The sequence below is a fragment of the Equus quagga genome, chromosome 19 (genome assembly GCF_021613505.1).
Source record: "Equus quagga isolate Etosha38 chromosome 19, UCLA_HA_Equagga_1.0, whole genome shotgun sequence".
Taxonomy (NCBI): Eukaryota; Metazoa; Chordata; class Mammalia; order Perissodactyla; family Equidae; genus Equus; species Equus quagga.
The window spans coordinates 9,809,581-9,837,412 of NC_060285.1; the positions used below are offsets into that span (position 1 = coordinate 9,809,581).

Below are 27,832 nucleotides of genomic sequence, written 5' to 3' on the forward strand. Positions count from 1 at the left end.
GGGCAGTGGGAAGAGCACTGTGTGAGGAGTCAGGAGGACGCTTGGGCAGTGGGAAGAGCACTGTGTGAGGAGTCAGGAGGACGCTTGGGCAGGTGACCTCAAGTCTCCAAGTCTCGGTTTGTCGTCTCAGTTTTTCATGAGAACAGCCCACCTCCCTAACAGGGGCCTGTAAGGCTCAAAAGACATCGCGGAGATGAAAAGCTCTGACAACTGTCTGAGTCTGGACACGTTGGGGCTTGTTGTTACAAGGTGACACCTCGATACTAGGCGGTGGACAGACGGATGGGCAGACGGATGGATGAGCGGAGGGGGTGGACACAGCTGGAGGGGATCGGGAGGTAATGGAGCTCCAGTGAGGGCCCCGGGGACCCCCTCCCCAGAGAAACGCTGCACAACGCCCTCCCTCCATCTAGGCGGCTTCCTTCACTACGTGCCACCTTGACAGCCAGCCCCCAAGGAGCCTTGTCCCTGAAACGCCGGACCCCCCAGCAGGCTGCAGCCCAAGCTCTTCTGGACTGAGAGGCGTCAGGGCCACCCTCCGGGGTCTTCAGGCCCAGACACCGGCCCCCAAGCCCCGTGGGAGCAGGGCCCAGGCCTCTGAAGGGTCCCCACGCCCAGCACAGGCCTGGCGCTGGAAAGCGTTGGTCAGTGTTTTCTGAGTGAACGGGTGGCGGGCAGGCCGGGGCAGGGGCCAACTCACTGGGCACACGATTGATGGCTTTGAGGGGCCTGAGGACGCGCACGGTGCGGATGGCCGACAGGTTGATGTTCTGAAGGTCCAGGGAGTACTCGACCATCCTGCGGAGAGAGGGGAGGAGAGTGAGGGACGGGGCAGGAGCGACAGCCGGAGCCGTGGCCAGGCAGGGCTGGTCTCTGGCCACCCATGCCCACCCTCGCACGCCCATACCTGCCCGGAAGGCGTCAGTAAGACCAGGGTCCAAATCCCGGCTCTGCCCCGGTTGGCCGTGTGACCTTGGCCTGTCCCCGCCGCCTGCCTCCTCCTCTGTGAACGGGGCTGGTGACACCACCTGCCTGACTGTGCCCAGGATCCCAGTAGATGGGGTCGGGGGCAGGGGGGTGAAGGGAACAGAGACTGCGTGCCCAGGGCTGAGCCAGGTGGCTCCTGCCCCACATCGGGAGCAGCCTCTGAAAGAGGGCACATTAGCCCCGCTCCCCAGAGGGGAGAACAGAGGGGTGACAGACCCCGGGCTGACCCAGGCTGGGGACTGGGCGTCACAGTCACAGCCGCACAGCGTCCGTGAAGCCCGTGTGCAGACAGAGGCCCGAGTGAAGGCCCCCGTCCTTACGTCTCCCGGAGTCCTCGGGGGCCCACCCAGCCAGGGTCAGACACCCAGACTTACAGAGGAGATGAGGCTGTAGGAGACGTGACCTCGCGTGCCCAGCTCACCCAGAACAGGTAGAGGCTCGAGGCAGGAGCCACACCAGGTCGGGCCCCTCCCTGCTCTGCTGTGCTCCGAGCTCCACCCGCCAGCCTTCATGGGCCACCTCTCCGGGATGGGCCTGTGCGCCATATCTGGCCTACAGGAATAGTCCACTCTCCTCGCTGGCCACGCCCAGCCCGGCCAGCCCCTGCCAGGCACCCGGGCTCCAGCCCCACGGCCCCCGCATGTCCCTGGTCTAGGCCTTTGCTCCCGCTGTCCCTCTGCCTGTCCCACTGCCCCTCCCTCTTCCGCAACCCCTGAAACCTGACTGTGCTGTAGGGTTCCCCACAGATGCCCCTGGAGTCCCAAAAGCTTTTCCACACCGGAGTTCAAGAGGAACTGGGCCGGTCCAGGTGCTAGGGACCCAAAAATGACCCAGACCCTGCCCTCCCCTCAGGAGTGCCCACCTGGAGAGGCAAAGGCAACAGTGGAGCCCTCCCCGCGGCCCTGGTTCTCTTCCCGGGGTCTCATCAAACAGGCCCACCCTCCCCTCCAAGCGCAACCAGCCCTGCAGCTCCTTGGAGGCAGTCTGCCTCCTCCAGGAAGTCCTCCCAGACCCCCACAGGAGGCAGATCTCGGGGGTCCACTCTGTGGCTCCCTGTGCTTCCACCAGATCCCACCTACTCGGTCGCTACCCTCCTGCGCCCCCAACAAAGGACAGGTTCAGGGCCTGCAACGCCAGACCCTCCCTCCCTCCCAGCCCCAGCACCGCTGTGGCTCCACCTGTCACCCCTAGTCAGCCAGCGGGAAATGAAGGCTTTCCCGACACGCCCCACAAACCTGTCCGACTGTTGTGCAGTCACTACCCCTCCCACCGCTTGAGGAGTAATTGAGCGAAGGCTTCGGTTGCCTGAAATGCCTCTATCCACAACCCTCCCCCCCCGCCCCCCCCCCCCCCCCCCCCGCCGCCCGCATCCTGGGGTGCAGGCTCTGATGCCCGTGCTCTCGCACTCTCTCTCTCCCCCTCACACGCGTGTGTGCACACACAGCTACACACCTGCACACAACCATCTGCCACGCACACACTCACTCCTTGGATACCCTCATACATGCACACTCCTACCACAGCCCAAATTCAGATGAGGGGGTATGACAAAAAAGTGCTAGAGGGAGGGAGGGAGGGGCGCAGGGCAGCGGCCAGGCAGAGAGGGGGAGCTGGGGTGCCCAGGGACCGTGGGCGAGGCAGGGGGAGCTCGAGGGAGCGGAGCTGCAGGAGGATTCCGCGTGTGGGTGAGCCCAGCTGTCATTGTCATACTTTGTAGAAAGAGCTCTCCAGGCAGCCAGAGAGATGTGTGTGACGGAGGCACTGCGGGGGTGGCACACGGGCACACAAACAGGCGTTCACACTGGCGGGCGCACATGCACACACCCTCTCCCCCCCACCGCAGGCAGCCAGCCCACCCCCATGAACACAGACCCTCTCCCTTGGGCCCTGGCTCCGTCCATCCTGACAGTGGGGCAGCAGCAGGCCCTGGGGAGGGCTGGACCCCCTGAGGCTCCCTTATGCTTTCTTTGCTGGGTGTGCTGGGGGTGGGGGCCCCCGCCCACGCCACACTGGACCCACCCACGTACTGTTTCAGGAGCCCCGGGCGCACCTGCCGAGCTCCCGCAGGTGCCAGCCCAGGGTTTGCTGCCATCCTCGTGAAGTCTCACAACAAAAATAACTAGATGCTCCCCAGATGGATGGCAGACAGAGAAGAGCAAATGCTTTGTGGGGGCCCACTGCCTGCCAGGCACTGTGCTCACCCTCCACGTGCCTTCACCGGTTCGAGCCCCGTACATTACTCGGATCAGCCTCACCCTCTCCATGCTCCCCTGGACCAGGGCAGACCCGGCTACAAGCAGCCAGGGCTCGCCCGCCCGCTACGGGAGCCTCAGGACAACCCTGCCTGGTGCCTGCCTCCCCCGACCCACTGCCACCGGGGGCTGCATCCCCACACAAAGCCCACAGCCTGGGGCTCTTGGCAGTTAATTAAGCAAGGGACGCCCACCACTGTCCCTGCCCCAGGATAAGCTGGGGAGGAGAATGGGAAACTTTTACAGATGCCCACGTATTCAGGACCCGCAGTGAGAAATCAAGCTTTCCTTTCATGTTTCTCTAAAGCAAAGGGGGATGGGGGGAGTGACTGGCCCCGGGTCCTGAGTGAGATACAAGTTGTGACTGGAGGTCACTGAGGCCCACAATTACCCACAGTTAATAGCTTTAGGGTCCGAATACCTCTCAGACCCCAGCCCTCCCACAGCAGGCTGATCAGACCCTGGCGCCCATCTCCGAGGGGGACTGAGGCAGCAGCACACCGCGGGCCCCTCCCTTCACCCCTGACCTTTCTCCTCACTCTCATCCTTCCTTCAGGACCGCCTCCTCCAGCAGCCCCTGCTCACGCCCTCCCTGCACCGCAGGCTGACTTCACCCCTCTCCCCTCTGGCTCCTTCCACATTGTTCACACCTCCTGTCCTGTCTCGTTGGGGTTCCCCCACACAGAGCCTGAGCCAAGGACCTGGGAGGAACAGCTTCTTTTCGAGGTGAGCCCAGGAAGCGCAGTGCAGGAGTGGGAAGGGAGAAAAGCCGAGGAGGGGCTGTTGGGAGCAGATTACCACTGCGGGTGGGCGACTGGAGCGCCATCCCAGCGGGGACCCCCTCAGAGGCTCTGGAGCGCTCCTCGGAATTGGGGCAGCAAGGCCGGGGGCTGCAGCATTATCCACGGGCTGGGTGGATGCTGGCTGTGCACCTCTCTCCTCCTCAGATCCCCCCTCCCCCGGACCCCTGCACCAGCCCCACACGCACACAGTAGGCCCTCAGGGGATCCACTCACAGAAACTACCTTCTACCCCCTTCCTCCCCTCCCACCCTGGACCACAGCTGCAGGAGGGCCCCCTCCAAAGAGAGGAGGTGAGGGGAGGCGGCTCTGTGGGTGAATAACCACCGGGCTGCCTTCCCTCGGGCCCCAAGTAAGACATCACTTGCGGGAGCGAGAAATTAATTCCTAATTACACAGTTACTTTATCGCGCGGCTCTAGTGCTAAAAGTCTAAGGAAAAAAATCAACAAAAACCCCCACCACCTCCTGCCGCTCCCAAGCACCTAATTAGGTAAGTAATTTTGCTTTAACGCGAGCACTTCTTTCGTCCTGGGATCACCCCAGGAGGAAGGCAGCTGAACCTGGTTCCAGGTGTCCCCCGGAAAGAGGGCCTGGGGTGTGGCCATGCCGGGGTGGGGATGGGGGGCCATGCCAGGGGTGGGTAGGGAGGGCAGACGTCCGCTCCTCAGGGCACACCCCCACTTATTCCCGATGAGGAGCCTCCCTTCCCCACTCCCAGTTCCCCGGGCTCCCCCGAGAGGCTCAAAGATGCAGGCCTGGTCAACCCGTGGACTCCAGCCCCCAGGCCACCATGACTGGCTCAGGGTGGGCACCAGGTGGGCCATGAGGGGCAGCTGAGCCCATGAGCTGGGACTGCAGGGAAGAGGTGCTCTCCCGGCTAAGCCACCGCCTGGAAGGCCGGAGGCGCTAAGGGCCATCTTGCCTCCGTGGTGGTCTGAGAATTTTGCCAACACAAAGGAAGGCTGAGGCCAGAGCTGGGGAGAGGCAGGATCCTGACCATATGGTTCGAGCGCTCCCTCCAGCTGCACCCAAATCCCAGATCTGCCCTCTGTTCTTCAAGGTTACAGGAGCCAATGCATTCCATTTGGGGCTTGGGCCCCGTCTACACTGCACTACTGTCCCTGGCAACCCAGAGTCCTGGTTGACACAGAAGGGTTTCCTGAGCACCCACTGGGTGCCGAGCACTGTACGCACCTTCCCACGGTGGGATTATGGCGCCCACTGCAGATGAGGAAGTTGAGGCTCAGGAAGAGCCCAGGTCACCCAGCCAGGTAGTGGGGGACCCAGGAGCTCTGCATAACCCGCCCCGCCCCCCACCTCAGTCATCAGGCCAGGCTCCTTCTGGCTCACGAGCACCCCTCTCAGCTGGCCAGGTTCCCAGCAAGCACAACACACACGGCAGCACATGGAACACGACTAGCATCCCTGGAGGCAGTGTTGCCAAGTGGTTAGAGCACAGAGCCTGGGTTCCAGTCCCAGCTCTGCGGCTACTGCACCGTGTGACCTCAGGCGACTCACAGAACCGGCCTCATGGGGGTGTGGGGAGGATGAAATGTGTTCATTCATGGCTTCAGTGCTTAGAACAGGGCCTGACACAAGTAAGAGCCAAGGAAGTGTCAGCTATTATTATATCACAGCCTCATCCGCTGCCTCAGTTCACATTTGCCCACAAATCACAGGAGGCCAGCTGAAACCCCTCCCTGGATTCCCACCTCCTGCCGGAGAAAGCCCAGGCAGTAAGGCCCTGCGGAAGCTCTCTGACCATGACCCCAGCACTGCCCGCCATGTGTCCTGCATCCAGGGACGCCCGAACATCTCCAGTTCCCAGAGGGCACATGCTGTTTCCAGCCCACCTATCTCTGCATTTACCAGTCTTTCCACCTGGATGGAGTTGCCCTTCCTGGCTTTCCAGATCCCACCCCGGGCAGAACTGAGCTCTCCTGCCTTGTGTCCCACCGTGCCTCTCTTAGGGCACCTCTGGCTCTGAGGCGTGCTCTGTCACGTCCCTGTTCCTCAGGCCAGGGGCTGGCTCAGAGTCCCAGCTGGGTCCCCAGCGCCCCGCCCAGACTCTGGCTTGGAGGCGGGCTCCCCATGCCAGCTTGTCAAACAGATAACTTAAGTGATGAGGTCCGGAAACTAGTGGAGCTGACAAGAAGCAACATAAAATGACTGAGATTTAACATCTTTCCAGGAACCACCCCTCCCAGGAGATGATTTCTGTGTGTTGCTGATAAAAATAGGGTGTTTCCTCAATCTTTGCAAGGGGCCCACGGGGGCTTCCTTAAAATGTAATTTAAGATGTAGCTAATGGAAAGGAAGCCGCGATGCTGGAAATGGCAGATCATCTGTCAGGAGGCAGCTCTGTGATGACTCAGGCTTGTGTTGGTTGATCACCAGACCACCAGCCTAAGCTGATCTGCCAGCTCCCTGCACATAGTAGGTGTCAGTGGAGGGACGGAGGGAGGAAAGGAATAATGGAGAGAATGAGGGAGTAATAACATTAATCCTCGACTTCAGCCAGCACTTTCCGATTTATGGGTCATTTTCACCCATACATCCTCACACAAATCCTATAGCTCACTCACCTGATGAGGCAACTGATGCTCTGAAACCAGCTCAGGCCAAGTTCAGAGAAAAGGGGGAATTTGGGGCCACAAAGCGGAAGGAAGGGCTGCACAGGCAGGAACTGGGGCAGCTCATGGGACCTCAGCAGCAGGAGACCCTGGACCTCCGCTCACGACAATACTCCCGGGACTTTATCTCTGGGTAAGTTGCCAGGCAAATACAGGATGCACGGTTAAATTTGAACTTCAGATAACAATATGCAATTTTTTAGTATATGTCCCAAATATGCCTCATGATGTCTGCCTCCCGTGAAATTTAGCTCCGTTAATCCAGCGCAGTCTTGGCATCACGCAGGTGGGCACGGCTGTTGGGAACCAGATGGAGACACTTTCGGCTCTACCACATTGAAATGGGGGAAATGCCTCTCACCCAGGACTCGCCCCACATCCTTCCGAGGGCTGGTGAGGCTGCCCAAGTCCTCCGGGGCGGGCCAACTGGGATATTGTGGCCTCTGTAAAGGTAAACCCCTCTTACCCCAGCACATCCCGGATCGGGCCCATACAGGCTGTGTGACCCGAGCCAGCCTGCTCATCTCTCTGAGCCTCCATTTCCTCATCTGCAAAATGGGTTTAAAACCCCAAGATCTCAGGATTGTGAGGACGTAAGGGAGCCCAGCCCAGTCAGTAAACATCACTTCTGGGAGACCACCCGAGCGGCGGCTGGTTCCCCTGCCCTGAGCTCCCCTCTCTGCTCTCAGGATAACAGTCCCTGGGTTTCCAGGTCTGTCCTCCCGGCTCTCAGGCCACGTGGTACGTGGGCAGCCAGCATCACGCCGGGTGTCGGGGGTGGGCCTTGACCTAGGCCTGGCCAATCAGAGCGCTGCCTCACTTCGGCCACAGGGATTGGTTCAGGGGTGAGCACATGACCCGAGCCAGCCAATCCCAGCCAAGGAGGTTCCGTTGAACACCCGTTGGAGCGGCTGGGAAAGGGAAGGAGACTTTCTGTTGAACCAGAGGGAGCCAGTGAACCTTGAGCCCGCGGGGCTGCCCGCCGGCGCCCGCACCCGAGAGGAAAGTTCCCAGGGATGGAGGTCAGCCCAGAGGAGCCAGCGAGCTGTGGGACGGGAGGACGCACGGTCAGGATTCTGGATCCAGCTGGCCCTGAAGCCAGGGAAGGAGATGATAAATCCCTTAAGACGATAAATCCGCGGGTTCCTGTCCCGTGTAACTGAGAGCGTCCTGCCGGATTCATGACAACTGGGGTCTGGCTTGTTAACCTGTGGCCCGAGAATCTCTGGTGACTTACACCCCTCCCCTTGGCATCTAGCATCCTGTTTCCATGGAAACGGACCTGAGCAGATCATCGCTCTCTCCCCCACTCTACTCCATATGCAGATGAGAAATCATCCACTCCAAGGTTCCCACTAGAACTTTCCCAGATCCACGCCCACCCAACGGCCAGTTCAGCTTAAAGAAAATGGTCCCAGAAACGCTCTCCCCCAGCTCTGCGGTGCCTGGGCACAACAGATAGGAAACAAACAAGTCACAGAGCCGCCCCCACCATGCTGGCCCACGGCCAGGCTCCAGGGACTCCAGGGTGATGACTCAGCCTTGGTCCTGCCCTCAGCGCACCCAGTCCTTGGAGCAGACAGAGCTGTAGAGCCGCGATATATCAGGGTGTAGAGTCAGTGACAGGGCCAGGAGGGTGTGCTTCCCTGACCCACAGATACTGTGCATGGGGCCTTGCAGGAGGAAGCCCAGCTCCAAGGCTCCTGGAAACAGCCCCAGTGATGACACTCTGATGAGCATAACCACAGCCGGGTCTGCTGGCAGGGACAGGCCTCTGCGAAGCTTGCACAGGGTTAGTATTTGACTTTAGGTTTCTCAAAAGATCACACGCCCTGCCCGGTCAGCCAAGGCAGAGCTCCGAGGGCTCCAGCCAGGGCTTGGAGACATGGCAGGGCCACAGCCTTGGTCCAGAGCAGATGAAGAAACTCAGGCCCAAGGAGAGGAATGTGGCAGACTCTGAGAGTCGCCCACCCAATGAGCGTTCTCTCTTCTAATCTTGCCTGGCCCCGGCAACAATTCTTGGTTGATCCAGCCAAATTCAATGATATTTTCTATTTCCCTGGCTTCCCTTGCAGCTAAGGATGGCCACGAGACCCAGTTCTGGCCAAGCATGCTGGGACAGGGGAAGGAGCTAGCAAAGAAAGTGCTGTTTTCCTGATCCAAGTGGATGGGCACTGCCAACATGGCCCTGGCTCCCTTCACTCTCCAGCCTTCAATGCAGACACAACGCCCACAGCTTCAGCAGCCACCTTGTGACCATGAAAGAAAGGCCTGGAAAATCATAAGGACGTCACCCTCCCTATCACAGAGCCGTCACCCAGTGACCACCAGCCTCGCAACTTACTGTTACGTCAGAAAAAACACCCCAGGATTTGCTCAAGCCACTGTTGGTGAGATGTTCTGTTACTTGCAGCCAAAGACATCCCTGACAGATACACCCACAAGTGACACAGAACCAGGACTTGCTCCCAGCCAAGCTCCCTGGGTTCCATTCCTGACTCTGCCCCTTACCAGCCTGTGACCTTGGGCAAATGGCTCCCTGGCCCCAGGCCTCATCTGTAAAATGGAACTGACCACAGTCCCTCCCTCCCAGAGCTTGGCTGAAGATTAAGCCAGATCCTGCACGGCACCTGGATCACAGTGAGTACTCAGCAAACAGGAGATGCTCATACTTTCACACAGCCCTGGGTGATGCCTAAGAGGACTCAATTCCCTTTGCTTTCTAAAGTCCCGCGATGGGGCGCTTTGGACAAAAGCAGCTCTCAGCCAGCAACCGCAGAGGGGACGTGCCTGCCTCATCTTTTTAGAAAGCTCTCCTCCGGGGCTGAGGAACAATTCTTATTGACGTTTCGTTTCCCAAGCGCCTGTAAGAGTCAGGGTGGGGGAGCTGTTCCCCGCGTGTACTCAGGAGATGTTTCCAGGGTGTGATAATCCTGGCCCAGCCTCTCCTTCCCACGCTCTGGCCAAGGTGCTGAGTGCCTGACGTTACTGCTATTTCTGTTGATATTATTAATGACGATAGAAATTCTTGCGAGGAGCCCCCACTGTTCTGTTTGCAAAGCACTTCTACTTGTCATGAGAGTTAACTCAGATCCTGGACACAGATCAGCGATGGCGCCCTCCCCATGCCTCTTCCCCTTCCTGTGGCTCTCCAAACTGGGAATGGTGATTTCCACTTGAAGCCCTCCCAAGGAGGGGCTCCATGAAGGTCAGATGAACTAGATCACCTGCATTGGGCCGCCTGCGCGTTTGGTTACAATGCAGACTCCGAGGCCCTGCCATCCCTGCTGGGTCCAGATCCCCGGGCTGAGGCCCAGGAATCTGTGTTTTAACATGTGCCCTGTGATCCTGTTGCTCCCTGAATTTTGAGGAGCACCGAGAAGGGGTGCAAGGCTGTGCACGTGTTTGAGGACTGGGGAGGTCGCCCTTCCCCTGTCTGCTCCCCCTCAGCCCTCAGCTGCTCCACTTTCCCCACCCAGCCCCTCTCGGGGTGCCCTCAGACCCAGCCGGAAGCTTTCAAGAGCTTCCAGACTTAAGGCGGCTCCTGTTCCCTGCATTCATCTCAGGCGGGGCCCAAGCCGGCCACTCTCTTGGCAAGGCTCGGCTCGGCCTCCTTCTGGAGCGGTCCCTGCAGAGACCTGGCATTGGAATTCTTGGGGAAACTGTTAATAGCAGGGCCGAGCACCACCCCCCCACCCAGCCACGCAGCCGGCAATGGCCATTTCATGTTTTTGGTTTCGGGGAGGAGGTTGCATTACCAGCACGATGCACCAAGGGAGAGATACGGATAAAGAAGACCTCAAGCTCAACAAGAACGTTATTGCATATTTCATGACCTCCTAATGGACAAGGGCAGAAACACGTGGCTTCAATAAGACGGTGAGGTGGGTTCAGCTATTACCCGATGATTACTGGGGCGTTGTCACACGCTGGAAGAGAGTCTCTAGTGAAGTGCCTCAGGGCTCGCTGTCCTGGTCTGATGGAGCACAGGGAGTAAATGTAATGAGTGACTGGATCAGGACTCCAGGAGAGCCCTGTAAGATGAAACTGATAGCAAGAAATGCCAGGTTTGGTATTTGGGTTAAAAAAAAAAGTGGGGTGGGAGAGACCCTGGCTTCGAGGGTGAATACCACCTGGGGTGGCAGGGAGCACAGCCTCTCAGCAGGTCACCACAATCCTACACGGCCCTGGGACAAGGACAGCCCGTCCTCTCCGCCCCATAAGTCCCCACTGGGAGGCAGGCTCCTGCTTCCCAGCCAGGGACCAAGACGGCCTTGGTCACTTGAGCGGAGTCCAGCAGGTGAGGCCTCCTCACCTGTCCTTTGACAAATGGTGGGAGGCACTGGGGACATTTCATGTGAAGAAGGGGAGACGCCGCCTGAGTTCGGAAGGACTGTCCTGAGTCTGCAGGCTCGGGGCCCCCGTGCAGTCAGGCCCCTGCCCCCATCTCTGGCTTCATCTCTCTGCACCCACTCCTACCCCGGGGGTCCCTGAGCTCCAACACCCCCCTCCGCTCCCCCTCACTTCCTCAGATGGCCCCTCAGGCCCTCTGCATGCTGTCCTCTCTACCTGGAGCCTCTTCCTTGGGGAGCCGGACACTGACCCCTCTGTCTAAATCAGGTCCCTCTGCTTCTTTGTGACAGCACTGATCCCAATTTAGGATTTATTTAGAATTGTATGTTTTATATCTACTTCTAAACTGTGAGGCCCCTGAGATCACAGCAGCATCTGTCTCATCTCGTGTCCCCCTGCCCAGCACAAGGCCTGGCACATAGTAGGTGCTCAATAAATGCTGATTTGTGAGTGAATGGGCCCATCAGGCAGGAGCTCCAGGAAGACAAATGTCAGCTCAGTGAAAGAAAGAACTTTCTAGCACATTAGGCTGTCCCAGCTGGGGACTGGCTGCCTTGTGAGATGGTGAGTTCCCCGCAGTGGCAGCATGCAAGCAAGGGCTGACTAGAGTGGAGAAGAAGGCTCTGACCTCTAAGGAACCTTCCAGCGCAGAGGTTCTGTCGCTTGAAGAAGGAGCCAGTAATTTTGGGAAGGGGAGGAGCAGGAAGGAAGAAGACATCCTTGGGATGTCAGGCCTGTTACTTGGGAAACAGAACATTTATAGCACCAAGCCTGGGTGGGACCGCGGGGGCTGGGCAGGCAGCTCTGGGGACGGGTCTGGAGTGGGAGCAGACCTGGGGAGCCCCGGGTTGTGGCTTCCCATCTGGCCCTCCGCAGCCATGCCATCCCTAGGCGTAAAGGATGGGAGGACCTTCAAGAGAGGGACAGGTCGGGGTCACCTGCATCCCGCACAGAGCTGGGCACGTGGGTCTCCACTGAGTCTCCTCCCTAGCCAGGACCAGCTACATAATTTAGGGGGCCCAGTGCTAAAAGAAAACGCAGGGCCCCTTGTTCAAAACTTAAGAATTTTTAAATGGTGACCGCAGAGCATTAAACCAAGCATGGGGCCCTGTGCCACTGCACACGTGGCCAGCCCTCCCTCCCGCCAGGAGGAGCTGCCCTGCGGACCCCACCTCATCCCGCCCCCACCCCAAGGACCAAGAGACAGTTTCGAATGGAGACCTCACAGGCCAGCTCCTCACTCTGCTCAGCTCAGATCTTCACTGTCTGAATCTGTAAGTTTGAGGAGACAGAGGGGAGTCACCAAGCAACAGAGGAGACTCTGCAAGTCCAAAGGGCAGGCGGCACGCTCACGGGGGGCAGTGACGGAGCCAGCAAAACAAATGACTTCCCCAAGACAGGAATTAAGAAAAATTATCCTAAAACCTGGAAACGGGCAAAGAGAAGGCGGTATTTCTCACAACGTCATCGTGGGGTTAACAGACCCATCTAAGGATTATTATCCAGAGGAATGTTCCTCTGTTTGAGTCACTATTTACTGTTAATTAAAGGTCTGGCTGCTGTGAAATTACATGTTAACTTGTCGATTTCCGTAAGTGATTTCTGTCCGACAGAAAAGATAACCCCCAAGGTCATGGCTTTCTGACCCTGTGGGTCATCCAGCAGCTCTGACGCTAAGCATTCTTCCTCCAGCACCCATTGTCCTAACTCTGCTGGTTCCTCCCTCACAAGTGGAATAAATCTGTGATACACTTTCCTCCTAAGATTGGTGTGGGGGTCATTTGTTTTTTAGCTTTTTGGAATTTATACTTTGACTTCAGGATCAGGAAAGGACTTTTAAGAAGCCCACTGAGTGTCCATAAGGAGATTCGAGTGAATACTGCATCTATAAAACAAAAAGAGGCACAAGCTTTTCTGAAAACTCAAGAACAAGAAGTGATCCTGGGGGGGCCGGCCTGGTGGCGCAGCGGTTAAGTTTGCATGTTCTGCTTTCACGGTCCGGGGTTCGCTGGTTCGGATCCCAGGCGTGAACCTATGCACCGCTTGTCAAGCCACACTGTAGCAGGCATCCCACATATAAAGTAGAGGAACTTGGGCACAGATGTGAGCTCAGGGCCAGTCTTCCTCAGCAAAAAAAGAGGAGGATTAGCCGCAGGTGTTAGCTCAGGGCTAATCTTCCTCTAAATAAATAAATAAATAAATAAATGAGAAGCTATCTTGAGAATAAACGAGATGCAGAGGAGATGAAGGCTTCCGACAGGGGCTGTAAACAGAGGAAGGGGTGTCGTTAGTGACTCAGAAGACCCAGTCAAGGACCTCTCTCCTGCTGCAGATGAAGTCTGTGAGGGGAAAGAGGAAAGATGTACAGAACAGAGAGAGGAGAGAAGTATCCATTTAATGGGAATCGCAGGAGAGAGCAGAGAAGGATGGGCAACGATCAAAGAAGAAATAAAAGAATTTCTTTCTGACCTGAAGGAACATACGTGTCGCATCTTGAGTTCCAAAAGGCCCCACAGGGAGCGATCCTACACCCAGTCTGGCCCTAGTGAAGGGTCTAAAGTCTGAAAGTAAGGAGAATACCCTACAAGCTTCCAGCAAGGAAAAAGCAGGTTGTTCCCAAGAAATAAGATTCAGACCTCCACTGGACTCACCCGCAGTGCCGTGTCGTAGATTTGAACGGTACCATGTGCCAGGTTCCAAGGGATCAACATGATGGTTCTGGAACAGTGCAGATGAAAACTGTCCTTCACACATGAAGATCAGAGGAATCTATGTTTGCACAGGCAAGACTGAAAAATGACACTATCCAAACAGCTTTTCTTTATAAAGACTACTTCAGGATATCCTCCAGCCAAACCAGAACGAGAATGAGAATAAGACCTTGACAGAGGGGTGACATGGTTCACGAGAAACCAAAGGAACCCAGCGTGACTGCTAGTTAGGTCTGAAGAGCTGCTGACAGTGTGGTTGTGAAGCTGAACACCGTTTGTAGAAAGGATGCTTAGAAGAGGTGTAACATTTTTAAAACACTAGCCGACAAGTCATTTCGCTTCAGAACACATCCGCGGTATTTAGCGTATACTTGGTGGTGCTGACCCCCATCTCGGCCATGTGCCTGACTACCCTCCCTGCCCCTTCTCCACGGCAGCACACACATGCTGACACACTCACATACGTGAATACACGCACACTCATACAATGACACACGAACACACTCACAGGTACACACACTCACGGGCCTCCAGCCTTTTTCTCTCCCTCCTCACCTCTGCCATATTGACCCAATACTGGGCACAGTTAACACCTACCTTCAGCTCTTGTGTGTCACCCTCAGGAAAGTCCCCAAGCCCCCAAGTCCCCAGCCTGGCTCAGAGATGCTCTCAGAAAACACAACGCTTTGCCCAGAGCCCTCCTCTCTGTGCGTGACACCTTCACCCCGGTCGCTGTGGCCTGCCTCTCCCAGACAGTAGTCGGGAAGGACAAAGCCCACGTCTGGGCTTGCTGTGCTGCAGACCCCCCCTCTAGGACAGCACTGACACTTGGCAGGAGCGCATCCCACCCCCGGTTGTTGGATGAAGGTGTGAATGGGCCGCCAGCCTGGTGGATCCAGAAAAGCAAGAATAAGGCACAGATGCTGCAGACAGGCTCTGCTGTCCCCGGGCCCCTCCGACGGCAGCTTGTGTCTTGGTAGAAATAAGAATAACCACAGGCTGCAGTCGGTGCTCGAGTCTATGCTCCATGTCAATAATGATAACAATAACAATAACAGTAATCAGAGCTAACTTTCCCCGGGTGCTCACTTTGACGCGACTACTATTATCCCTGTTTTACAGCTGAGGAAACTGAGGCTTAGAGAGGTCAAGTGGCTTTCTCAGGGTCATACAGTTAGTCAGTGGAAACAGACCCAGTATCAGCTGATGGTGCAGGAGGACACAAGGTGACCACAGAGAGGAGGACAGACTGTCTGTCTGTCCAGGCCACTCAGTGAAGGGGCATCAGTCCTCCCCCCCGGGGGTCCAGGAGGGCCCCAGACATGACCACGCAGCTTCCTCACTATCACCAAAGCCCCGTGGGTTCATTAAATTACAGAGGCCCAGTCCCGTCCAATGGGCACCACCTACCCTGCCATGACAATGAAGAAGTCCAGTCGGTTCCATGTGTCCCCAAGGTAGCACTTCTTGCCAAAAATGCCCAGGGCCACCATCTTGAGCACCATCTCCATGGCAAAGAAGACGAAGATAAAGTCGTCAAACACCTGCAGGGGCAGGAGGAAGGCAAGAAGCAGGGACAGTGTGAGGTTCGGAGCAGGACCCAGGGGTCAGAGCTACAGTGTGAGGTGGGGACGTGGGCATGGACACGAGGGGCCTGGGAAAGACCTGGAAACGTCTTCTCCTGGAAGAGGCAGGAAGAGAAGCTCAGAGATCCTGGTCCAATGCAATCATTTCACAGATGAGAAGACTGAGGCCCAGAGAGGGGAATGAACTTGCCCGAGGTCACACAGCCCATTTTATTTGTTCCTTATGGGAGTGGGGCAAAGAGGCTCTCCCTAATAATTGTCAGGCACTGGACACTTGACCTGCACTCTCTCTTCTAATTCTTACAATGACCCCCATGAACAGTCCCATTTTACAGATGAGGAAACTGAGACTCAGAAAGGCTCAGCAACTTGCCTCAGGTCACACAGCAGGTGAGTGGCAGAACCAGAACTGACACTCAGGTCTACCTGACTCCAAAGCCCCCATGGGAGGAGCTTTCTCCAAGCAGGCCTGACCCTCCCCCCACGGGCACAGGTCTCAGCGCTGCCTTCTCTGCTCAGAAAGGAGGCCTAAACGTGTCCCTAACTAGGGCTCAGGCGAGTATATATCTCCTGAGGACAGGACCTGGGTGGAATTGCTCTTTCCAGGATCAATGAGGGCTGCAGTCAGTTCAACTCAGCAAAAGGGGCTGAGCTCCTACTGACAGCAGGACGTAGGCTAGGGGTCGGGGACCCAGAGAGGAGGCCTCGGTGAGCTCACCACCCAGCAGGGCAGCCAGCCTAGTACCCACTGAGGCTAACCAGTTCTGACTCCACCCGGGGACCTGGGGCTGGCTGAGGAGCTTGGGACCCACTGGGACCCCAGACCCCCGCCCCCAGAGATTCTGACTCTGCAGGTTCGGGACCAGCCAGGGGTCTCCAACAAGAGCCCCAGGGGATCCAGAGGCCCTGGGCTGCTTGGGAACTGCTGAGTCCTGTGGAAACATGGGAGGCAGAGGGCAGCTCCCCCCGGGAGGAATCCGGCTTTCCCAGGGAGACAGCCCAGAGTGTTTCCACGCTGTAAAATGGGGGTGAGCCCAACACCCAGCCTACGGCACACGTGTGCCACCCGGGATGGTGGCAGGTACAAAGGCCAGGCCCCCACCTGGGACCTCGGGACGTGAAAACAGGAGAGCAAGCAGAGGCCCACTCCTTTAGGGTATCAAGAGCCAGTTATGGAGCTTGACCTTTATTCCAAAAGCACTCGGGGGCCAAGGGCAGGCTTTCGGCAGAGGTCACTGGTGCTCTACCGGCATGGGCGAGGTGGCGGGGGGAGTCTAAGGTTGGGGAGACCAGGAGGAGGCTGGGGGTGGTGCCTAGTGGGAGAAGATGCCGGCCTGCACAAGAGCAGAAGCCCGGAGATGGAGAGGAGGGGATGGAAGGGAGAGAGGACCACGAAGGAGAATGGGTAAGACCAGTAAGGGAGTGAGGAAGAAGACAGCCAGCTGAGCAGGGCAGGCCAAGGAGCGGGGATGCGGCGTGGCGGGCAAGGCAGGGCGGACCGGCACGGCGGGGGGAAGGGGCGGGGCGGATGGGCAGGGCCGGAGGGCGGGCATTGTGGGTGGGCGGGGCATTGTGGGGCCGGCAGGCACGGCTGGTGCGCGGGGTGGGGCGGGCCAGCCTCACCTGCAGGATCTTGCAGCGCTCCGACAGGCAGTCCATGTCGTCGCAGGGCTGGTACATGCCAAGTGTCACGCAGTTCAGCAGGATCACCAGCATGCTGACACATTCGAACCACGTGCACACAGAGTTAAGGACAAAACAGTGGGGCCGCCGCTGCCACAGTGGGCAGAGTGCACCCTGGAATGTAATACCCCACCCACCACAAACACAGGTGGACACCCCACTCCCGGCTCTTCCCTCCTCCTGTGCCTTCCCTGAATGGGTCGATGCCTGTTTTCAAAGACCGTGGAGCCAGCCTACCCGCCTCACAACTGACAGTGTGAGGCCACACGCGCCAAACCCACCAGAGAACCCAAACCCCAAGCTACAGCCTGCCAGGACCCCCGGCCCCACCTCCTGGCCCCAGCCTGAGAGTCCCCTTCAGGCCCAGAAGGGCAAGGTCCCCAGAGGCCTGGCTGGCAGGCCATCTCTGGAGTTTCCTGCCTCTGTGCCTCTGACCCCTCCCTCTGACTGTCACTGCCTCCCTTCTCTGACCACCTCTCCCCTCCCCTGCCCCATGCCCGCTCCCTCTCTGCTGGAGGCCTGGATGTGGAGCCTGCAGCGGGCCTGTCCAGCGTGGCTGAGATTAGCTGGACGCCCCTGTCCTCCTCTCCTCCCCTATGGCCAGGTCAGAGCTCCTCTCCAGACTCCAGAATGTCTGCACCTAGGCCCCCCCCAGCCCTGCACCAAGTAGGGTGGGCTCGGCTTCCTCAGGCCTGCCCAGGCAGAACGTCTCCTGCAACCAGGGGGGCTAGAGACCATCTCTTTCCCCAGCCTTGGGCAGGGCTCTGGGGCCCATGCGTGGAACCCGATGCATGGGCTCCCCCTCACTCCCCCGGCCAGGCTGCTCTCCTCATCCACACGCTCTCCCTTCCCTTCCTTCCTGGTGAAATCCTGCCAAGTCTTAGAACACAGCGACAAAGCCCAGTCCCACCACCCGCCCCCCCCATCCTCCTAGAGTCAGAGGACCAGGGGTCGGAGCTCCACGGGGCCCCCAAAAACCTGTGCCTCATTGAAAAGAGGGTGGCCCCAGGGAAACTGGACTTACACGGGTCCTCCTTCTGTCAGTGGAGGGGTACACTGCCTACACACTCCCTTCCTGCCCCCAGAAACTGAGCCCCAGGAAGCAGGGAGGGAAGCTCCTGTGCTGTAAAAGTGTAAACCAGGGGGCCTGTGTTTGAGCTCCAGGCCCTGCACGGACCCGCTCTGAGGTCTCTGAATCTCTGCAGGTTCCCCACCGGCAGTCAAGGAGCCTCCTCACTGGGCCCCCGGGTCTGCTCGGGCCCCTCTGGTCCACTCTCCCTGCAGCAGCAGTGAGCTGCTGAAAACATCAGAGAGATCACCTCCTCCCCGGCTCAAAACCCTGCCATGGCTCCCTGTCTCTCTCAGTATAAACTTTGAAGCCCTCGCTGTGGTCTGCAAGGCCCCACCTACCACTCCCCACTACCTCATCTCCTTCTATCTCTGCCCTGCTCACTCCCCTCCAGCCTCACTGTCCTCCTGCCACTCCTCAGGCACCACAGGCACTCTCCACCTCAGGGCCTTTGCACATGCCATGCGCTCTACCTGGAAAACTCTTCCCAAGACCTTCAAGGGCTGCTTTCTGACCCTTTGGCTTCATTGTTACCTCCTCTGAGAAGTCCCCACCCAACCTCTCTGACCCACTCCCGCAGCAGTCACCCTCTCCCACCCGACTGCCACCCTCTCCCAGCTTTATGGCCTCCTGAGCACTTATGCCCTGAAGCTGTCTTGTTGACATGCTCCTTGTCTTTGTCCACAGCTAGAACCTCACTCCAAGGGGACAGGGGTTTTGCATTCAGAGCTGTGAGTGGCAGGCATCTAGTAGGAGGTCAATAAACGTCTGTTGAATGAAGGAATAAATCTCTACGGGCCTCACTCACTCTGACATCCAGTGATTCTTAAGCATTCCCAAATGAAAACCCTCACCCCTCAACTTCAAAGCCCTTGTTCTAAGCTTGGATGTCGCCATACGAGCCAGACCCTCAGCCAGACCCCACCCAGCAGGGCTAAGCACCTCCTGCCTGATGGGAGCCGGACCTGGTTTCCCCGGCAACAGCCTCCCTCCCGTCCCTGGCCCTTGCTCACCTTGAGATGACAACCCTCCCTCCCACCTCCCTCTCAGACCCTCCTTGCCCCAGCCCTGCTCCTTCCTGCCCCCTACCCCCACCCCACTGCCATTCTCCCACCACAGCCTGTAATTAATTTCAGTGGCTGCCAGGGCCCCCTTCTAGCCTGAGCATCGCTCCAGCAGCAGCTTCATCGTTAATTAACTTTTTTGAAGTTCAAACGTTCTAATTACCAGCGAACATCCCCCATCCCCCTTGTCTTTCCCCCCAGCCCGTCGTGCTCGCTTGCCTTCCAGCCACCTCCTCTGCTCCCCCTGTCCTTCCTGCCAGTTTCAAGTTCAAAGTGCACTTAGCAGGTGTCTCCCACAGGCCTGGCACCCCCACTTCTCCCTCACCAGGGATCTGAGCAGTAGAGTTCAGCAGGCCTATTTTACAGATGAGGAAAACCGAGGCTCAGAGAAACCAGGGGCCTCTCCTGGGTCACACAGCTGGGAAGTGCCGGAGCTTAGATTCACACCCGGCCTGCTGGACTCCAAGGCCAGTGCTCTCCTCTGTGACGCATGGCCTGTCTCTGCCTGTGACTTCCCCCTCCCTACCCTGAGGCCTCAGCCTGTCCTCAGCCTCTCTCGCCTGGACCCTGCACGGCCTCCCCGCTCACCTCCAGCTCTGGTCTCTGCCCCTCCAATCTGCTCCACACAATAACCAGGCACCTGCCGCATGCCCAGCCCTCTCCGAGCCCTTGACAAGTGTTACCTCGTTTCATCCTCACAGCGCTATTATAGGCCCCACTTACAAATGAGGAAACTGAGACATGAAGGGAACAAGATTTGCCCAAGGTCACCAGCTGGAAAAAGGCAGAGATGGCACACAAAGCCACAGCCTGCTTTTCTTGTCCCCAAGCTATTCTGCCCCTGCCAGATTAACCACAACTCTGACCATGCCTCTCCCCTGTTCAAAAACTTTCCATGGCTCCCCATTACCCTCCTTACCTGATACCCAAGACCGCCTAGAATCTGACCTCAGTGAACTCCTCTGGCCTTGCTCCTCCCACGGGCCTTGACATGCACTGAACTTCTTGCTGTCCCCAAGCATATTCTGCACGTACTTTCCCTTCCCTCTATGGACTCTACCAGGCAAACTCCTACTCATCCTTCAGAACCCAGTTCGTTTCTCACCTCTTCTCGAAGCTTCCCCTGAAGCACCTTTCCCTGCTCCCAAGGTGGTGGTCCAGCCTCCTCTCCAGAATTGCTCCCTACCCACCTGGTCTAGCTGGTATCACAGTAATGAACTTGGCAGTAACCACGACAACTGCGTGCCAGGCTCCTAGGGACATGGCCCCCCTTCTCATCACAGACCTAGGACACAGACCCAGAGAGTGGAGGGACTTGCCCAAGGTCACACAGTCAGCGCGGAGCCCAAACGGTCTGCCTCGGTGGTGTCCGCAGCCACTGCCAGGGCTGCCTCTGTTGCTTGTCCAGCTTGCCCGCTGCACTGAGTCCCTCGAGAGGGCAGATGGAGTGGCTTTCACCTCTAGACTGCTCAGCTTCAGACATTCCGAGATGGACAGTCTCAGCCCTGCCCGGAGGCGCTCGGGGAAATCCCAGATGGCAGAGCCTGGGCCCCTTCCAAGAGCCCATGAGGCTCAGAAGTCAGGCCAGAGCTGGCAGCGCTGCCCGCGGTTCCTGACAAGCGCCCCGCTGGCTCGGGGAACAAAGGCACCAGCCCTCTTGAAGTCGAACCAGACCCCGTAGCGTGGGGCAGGAGGCTGTCAGAGGGAGTCGAGGTCTCCGGGCTGAGCGACTCCACAGCCTGGCCAAACGCCTAAGGTTTCCACCATGAGTCACAAGCCTTGAGGATGCTCAGGCACAGCTGGGCAAAGCTCTGGCGTTCTGGGGCCATTTGAGGGCAGACAGAGGCCCCAGAAGGGCAGTATGGGATTCCTGGACCTGAGCGCTGGCTCCGAGAGCGCAGGGGATCTTCAGTGGCTCCCGGTTGCCTCTCACGGCAAGGCTCAAAGCCCCTGCCTGGCATCTGAGGCCATGACACCTTGTCTGCTTCCTCGCTCAGACTGTCACTCCTCTTGCAGTGACTGTCACAGAACAACCTCACCGAGGTCCCCAGAGAGCAACTACTCCCATCGCCCGTTGCTCAGATGGGAAACAGAGGGGCAGAGAGCTGTCCACGAGCCACAGCGAGCCCAAAGCGAAGTGACCGGCAGACCACAGGCTCCCCACCTGCAGGGGTCCCTGAGCCACTGCTGAACCACAAACCCACAGCGAAACCCCACATCCCCAAACGTCCAGGCTCCGCATGTGTCCTGCCCGCTCGGCACGGCCACACGCGGTCACTGGAGGCTGGTTAGATCCCTGACGGGCAGCCATGGGCACCTTTGAGAAACTCAGATGGGGAAAGGCCTCGACGGTGATCCAATCAACGGTCTCTTCGGCAGGCAGAGCTTTCCCAACACCTGCTCAGCTCGGGGAGAAAAACCACCGCAGGGTCCTCAGGGGGCTGCAGAGCCCCCAGCCCCTCTCAGCCCCACCTCCAGCCAGCCCCCACCTGCAGCCCAGGCCCTAACCTCACCCCCACCCCGTCCATGTCTCACCCCTACCTGCTCTGCCCACGCCTTCCTTGGTCCAAACTGGGGCCTCAGAGCCCAGCAGTGAATGAATGAGCATGCATCGAGTGCCTGCTGTGTGCCAGGCACCGGGTGACAACAGCAATAATGGCAACAGGGGCGAACGTTTCTCAAGTGTTCTGCAGTGTTTGTTTGCCACGGAGCTTTGTAATCAAACAGCACGTATTATCTCATTTAAACCTGACAGCAGGCACGTGAGGTCCCAGAACACAGAGCATTCCAGCCGTGGTCTGGGGCCCAGGCTGGTCACGTGCTGTGCAGCAGAGAAAGCCCGCCCTTTGTCACAACACGGCTCGGGGCCTCCTGGTCTTTGGCTTTGGGGGAAAAAAGCCACCTCACCAGCAGAGGACTGAGAACCCCACGCTGGCATTTGTGCCGATTACTTAATACGACCACAAGAAGAAAATAAGAAATGCTGACTCTTCACTCACAGCCTTTCAAAGAGAATCAGTCCGTTCAGGCCTGACACGGCAGAGAGTCACCCCAGAATTTCAGCAGAGCTCCCCCAAACTGTCAGGTACTACTGCTACCCCGTTTTACAGATGAGGAAACTGAGTCACCGAGAGTGGGCTCCAGGCCTGGGGTTCCTGTAGCTGGTAAGCGGCAGGAGCAGGATTTGAACCCGCCTCTGCTGGCTCCAGATCCCATGTGCTCAGCCACATGCTCGGCGGCACCCGGCACAGAGCCTGGAGTACGACGGACCAGCATGTGGTCAATGGAATATGTGCTTTTCCTTCTCACCCAAAGGTCTCCTCCCTACGGGTCCTGGGGCAGCGGTGAGCCCAGCCATCAGCCCATCTGGCTGTGCCTTGTGGAGTCTGGAAGGGGGATGTTCCACCAGGGGCTGGGGAGGAAGGACCCACCTTTGGGAGACAGTGGCAGGGGAAGCCAGCAAGGGGAGGATGCTGGCCTCAAGGGCCCCAGTAAGAGGCCGAGCTTGATCGGAACCATAACTCCACCCCACGTCCTTGCTGCTGAGTCTTGAGAAGGCTGGGGTGCAAACTGGGGGAACACGGTCCCCAGGGAGGCCACCATGCCAGGGGCCCCCTCAGACCTGCCACTTCCTAGAGAGAAGAGTGACTGAATGAAGGGACAGTGCCTGGTGTCCCGGCAGGCCCCTTGGGGCAGCCTCCTCTCCAGGAGCTAGAGCCAGAGGCCTGCACGGTTACCATGGCAACCACCACCCTCCATCCTGTAGGCCCTGCTGACAGTCACAGTTTCTATAATTGGGGGGATCTGGGAGGGTGGGTGGGAGTGCTGGGTTTGGCTGGGACGGCCAAGTTTGTTTTTATTTTTGTCAAATCTGAAATCCGATCTATTTCCTGGGTGCACCTCAGTTGTCTAAATAAATCAAGTGGAGGGAGCGGCTGGGGGCTGCATCCTCCTGGACCACGGAGGCAGGGAAGGTGGGCCAGGACCTGCTCCGGAGTCCCTCCCCGATTGGTCCCCAGTGGCTCCAAGGATGGGAGCTGAGGCCTTGGGCCTTCCCAGGCTGGGGCCTGAGGTTCCAGACCCAGGTTCTCGGGCCAGCTCTGTGCTCCCCTGAGGCTAGGGCCACAAGCATCTGTGAAGCACCGGCTGTATACCTGGCCTGTGCATCAGTGTACTGAGATGAACCGGACTCACTCCTGCCCCGGAGGTGTCCAGAGTGCGTCCCTGTTCCAGGACCCGGCGTGACGTGAAGCTGCATAGCACGCACTATAGTGACAGTGGCTACCATTCTGAATGTCAGCCATGCTCCGGGCCCTGAACTTTAAAGACGCTATCCATTCACTAATTCATTCCTTCATTCGACTTATTTTTATGAGCAACAACCACTCTGAAAGCTGTTTGGCGGCATCTATTAAAGCAAAACATAAGCCCAGCAATGCTGCTCCTGGGTCCAAACCCCAGAGAAATGCCGACAGAAGCCTGCGAAAGGCACGTATTACTCCTAACAGCCCCAACCTGGGATCAACTCGAGTGCCCCTCGACAGGAGAGTGAGTGGGGCAGCAGGTTTTAACCGGGGATGACTCTAACCCCAGGGGACATGTGGCCATGTCTGAAGACATTTTTGGTTGTGACAACTTGGGGAGGCAGGGCGCTGGCCGCCAGTAGGTAGAGACCAGATGCTGCTAAACATCCTACAACGCACATGACAGCCCCTCCGCAAAGAATTATCCGGCCCAAATGTCAACAGTGCCAAGGCTGAGAACCCCTGTGGTACATCCATTCGATGGAATCCTGCCCAGTGATGAAAAAGAACAAACCGCAGTACACGCAACAGCATGGATGGAGCTCAACGACGGAACGTCGGGTAACGGAAGCCGGACACCAAGGAGCAAAGAGCCTCTGAATCCACGTATGTGAAGGGAAAAAATCAGGCAGCGTTAACCCACAGGGAAGGAGGTCAGAGCAGTGGGAACTGGGGGGCAGAATCCATCGGGGCTGGGATGAGGGAGCTTCTGGGGATCCCTCCATCTTCTGGAGGTGTTCTTCTTGGCCTGAGTGGGCTCATGGGAGGGTGTTTACAAGGAAAACTGCCTGGAGCTGGACACTACAATTTGTGAGCTCTACTGCATGTGTGTTTTACCTTGATCAAAAGTGTAACATGATGATGGAGCTGGCCCCGTAGCCGAGTGGTTAAGTTCGCGCGCTCCGCTGCAGGCGGCCCAGTGTTTCGTTGGTTCGAATCCTGGGCGCGGACATGGCACTGCTCATCAGACCACGCTGAGGCAGCGTCCCACATGCCACAACTAGAAGGACCCACAACAAAGAATATACAACTATGTACTGGGGGGCTTTGGGGAGAAAAAGGAAAAAATAAAATCTTTAAAAAAAAAAAAAAGTGTAACATGATGAAGAGCACCCGCAGGAGGAAAAATCAAAACGCAACAATTAAGAAAACACAAGCATCTCGGGGGCCGCCTGCTGTCACGGACCCCCGTAACCTTCACCACGAGCCTGCAAGGGAGGGGTGTCACCCCGTCTCACAGACTTCCCCAAAGCCACTGTTAGCAAAGGACAGAGCCAGGATTGGAAGCTCACACCATCCCATCCTCTGTTTGTTTAAGGATTTGTTCCGCCCGTGCCCACAGCAGTGTTGGGAGACAGGCACGGCGGCACCCACTTTACAGAGAGGAGAATGAAAGTCCAGAGACAGCAGGACTTGCCCAAGCTGACACAGTGGTTGAGCTGGGACAGAAAGTTGCTCCATAAAGTGAACAGACCTGCTGGGCAGATGGTCCTAGGCCTCCGCTTACATGCCTCCAGTGACGGGGAGCTCCCCCCATGACACACAGTCCTACCCAGGCTGATTGGTCTACTTATAAGCTATGGAGCCTCAGTGAGCTGAGATCCCTTAGGGGGAGGGACGAGGGAGTGCGCCCTCCCTTCCTTCCTTGGAGGGCCGTCTCTGCCCCCAACCCACTTCTTAGAACCCTGATAATCTGAGAACTCATTGAATTTGGCCAAAGTCTCTGATTCCCAGATGCCCAGCAGGCTGTGGTGTCCGGCGCAGACAGCCGGAGTGGGGGAGGTGATGGAAAGGGAACAGGGGCTGCCAGCTTGGCAGAAAACCTGGGGCACGTGGTCCACGGGAGGAAAGCTCCAGCCAAGGAGCTCCAGACGCCACTGCTTCAGCCACTGCTGAAGAGAAGGGTGAGGCAGGCCCCTGGGGGGCCAGGGTCCCACGCCTGTGGGCTGACCCCACCTCAGGAGCCCACCCACAGAGAAGGTGTGCCTGCAGGAAAGCCTCCTGGACTCCTAGGCAGGTGGTGTAGACACCGCCCCTGGGCCCTCACAGCTCTTATAGCAGCTGTCGAACCGAGTGTGGTCTGTCCTGGTCTCTCAGCCCCAAACAGGCTGTGCTCTCCAAGGGCAGAGCACATTCATCCCTTTCTGTGCTCGGGGGCACTGCAGCCTCAGGACAGAGTGAGGTCCCCATCACTGGGAGGTATCAAGGAGGCTAAGGAGGGATTTCTGCACTGGAGGAATTTGCAGCCTCCCTTCCCACCTTGAATTTCCTCTCCTCTCCTTTTTAATGTCCATCATTCACTATTCATTTATTCAGCACCCCCTCACTGAGGCCTCCCTCTGTCTGGCCCACAGTGGCTCTGGGAACCCTGAACGAAGAAGATGTGGCCCCTGCCCTCCAGAAACCACGAGTGGACACTTGGTGGAGACGTGGACAGAGAGGGTGAGGGCTAGACGCAGGGCGATGACATTCTCCCTCGGTCTCCTGGGGGACACACATCTCCCCTGCCTGCCCCTGACCACACACGTGTGCACGCTCACGGGTGCGTTCCCATGGAGCCCCACAGCCCTTCACGCCCCTACACACACTCCACACGTGGAGCCCTCCTCCTCGCCCGCCGGGCCAGCGGCACCGGGCATGGCCGACCGCTCTCCTGCAGCAGCGGCCATTCTTAGGCTTTCCTGTGCCCCCGGGAAGCTCAGCGGCCCCTTCTCACAATCATGTTTTTAAATGCATAAATTTCTTTTAAAAAAACGCTTAGGATTAGAAAGGAAGGAAGCCAGTTATGTCAAGATAGATGTCAAAATATTTTTTAAAAAAACAAATTTGTGATAGAGAACTACGGTGCTTCGTTATCAACACAATGAATAACCGGAGCCAGCGTGGGTCTGACACTGCGTGACTGTGAAGCAGTGACGGGCGTTGGGGATGTCCTGAGGGCTCTCCAACGACCGTGCCGTGACATGGAAATAGCGCTGATTGCTACGGTGACAGTCACAGGAACCACCAATGACCCCACCGTGGTTTGTTACCTCCATTTGTAACAGAAAGAAATGCTAAATTTCAGTCTAAGGTCAGTGGAAACAAATATGCATGTTGTCCCCATCTGGGTCCACAAACCCCAAGACCCTTGTTCTAGAATCTCTCTCCCCCTTGGGCCCCAGGGACACCACAGCCACTGGGCAGGTCTTCTGTCCCTTAAATGCTGGGTCTTCTCAGGCTCCCCAGCCCTCTGGCCTCCCCTCTTCTCTCCCTGACCCCACATCCACTCCCACAGCCTCGACTCCTGTGGTCCAGGGGCTGACCAGGTCCCGAGTCCGTCCCAGCCCCAGGCTCACCCACTGCTGAGCAACAGGCCCCAAGACACTGCCCCAGGATGTCTCTGGGCACCTCAAATTCATCATGTCCAAAATGGGATAGGCCACGTTCTCCCCAGACCACCGAATTCTCTGCACGTCCCACCCCCATGAGCGATGCCTCCAGTCACCAGCACCCTGGAAGCTCTCCCTCAGGACGAGGACCCTCAGCAGCCTCCCTTCCCTCATCTCCATGTCCACCTCAGAGACCTGCCCGTTGCACCGCCCACATCTCTCCTCTCCATCCTCTCCTCTGCACCCACCCTGCCCCAGGCAGCCCGCACTCTCAGTCCAGAGTCTCTGAACACCCTCCTCCTCCAGGCTTGCCTCCTCTGATAAATCCTCCACGCAGAGCCAGAGGGCTCCTGAAATACCAAAAGCCTTCCATGGCTCCCTACTGCCTTCCAGACTTTCCAAACTCCTTGGCTTGGCGTTCAAGGCCCTTTGTGTAAGTTTCCAGGTCTGCCTTATCTCTGTCCACCTCCATCCTCACTAGGATGCACTTCATTGAAAGCTTTGCTGCACGTGCACTATGTGCAGGGCTGAGGGCCAAGGCCTAAAGAAGAGACAGGCACTAATGGAACATGGAGCCTGTCCTCGAGGAGCTCACAGTCCAGCAGAAGGTGAAGAGAACCAGTCAGGTTCAAAAGGGCCTTGTAAGCAGTACAAGGAGAGAGTGATGGCCCCAACACAGGGCTGGGCTGGGCATTCAGCAGATGCAAGGTGGATGAGAGGTAGGGGGAGGTGTGGTAATTAACAAGCATCCGCCAAACAAGCGAATGGATGGATGAGTAAATGGGTTACAGATGGGTAGATAGGAGGGTGGGGGTAGGGCATTTGGGTAATGGATAATTGAATGGGTAGATGGTTGGGAAGGTGGGTGGATGAATGCATGAATGTAAGGGTTAGGTAGATGGATAGGTGGGTGGGCAGGTGAATGGATGACGAGATGGAAATACAGACAAATGGATGGATGGATGGGTGAGAGGATGGATGGATGAGTGGATAGGTAAATGGATGGATGGATGGGTA

General features: G+C 57.7%; 1 protein-coding gene across 1 annotated transcript in view; it reads right to left on the reverse strand.

Annotated features, from left to right (window-relative positions):
* Positions 1-27,832, reverse strand: part of CACNA1I (calcium voltage-gated channel subunit alpha1 I) — a 103,573-nt gene that overhangs the window by 65,190 nt on the left and 10,551 nt on the right. Inside the window, exons 2-4 of the mRNA XM_046646699.1 lie at positions 16,948-17,059; positions 15,149-15,282; positions 701-798 (exon numbers count right to left, since the gene is read on the reverse strand). Coding sequence (XP_046502655.1) covers positions 701-798; positions 15,149-15,282; positions 16,948-17,059 — 344 coding nt within the window. The remainder of the gene's footprint in view (positions 1-700; positions 799-15,148; positions 15,283-16,947; positions 17,060-27,832) is intronic.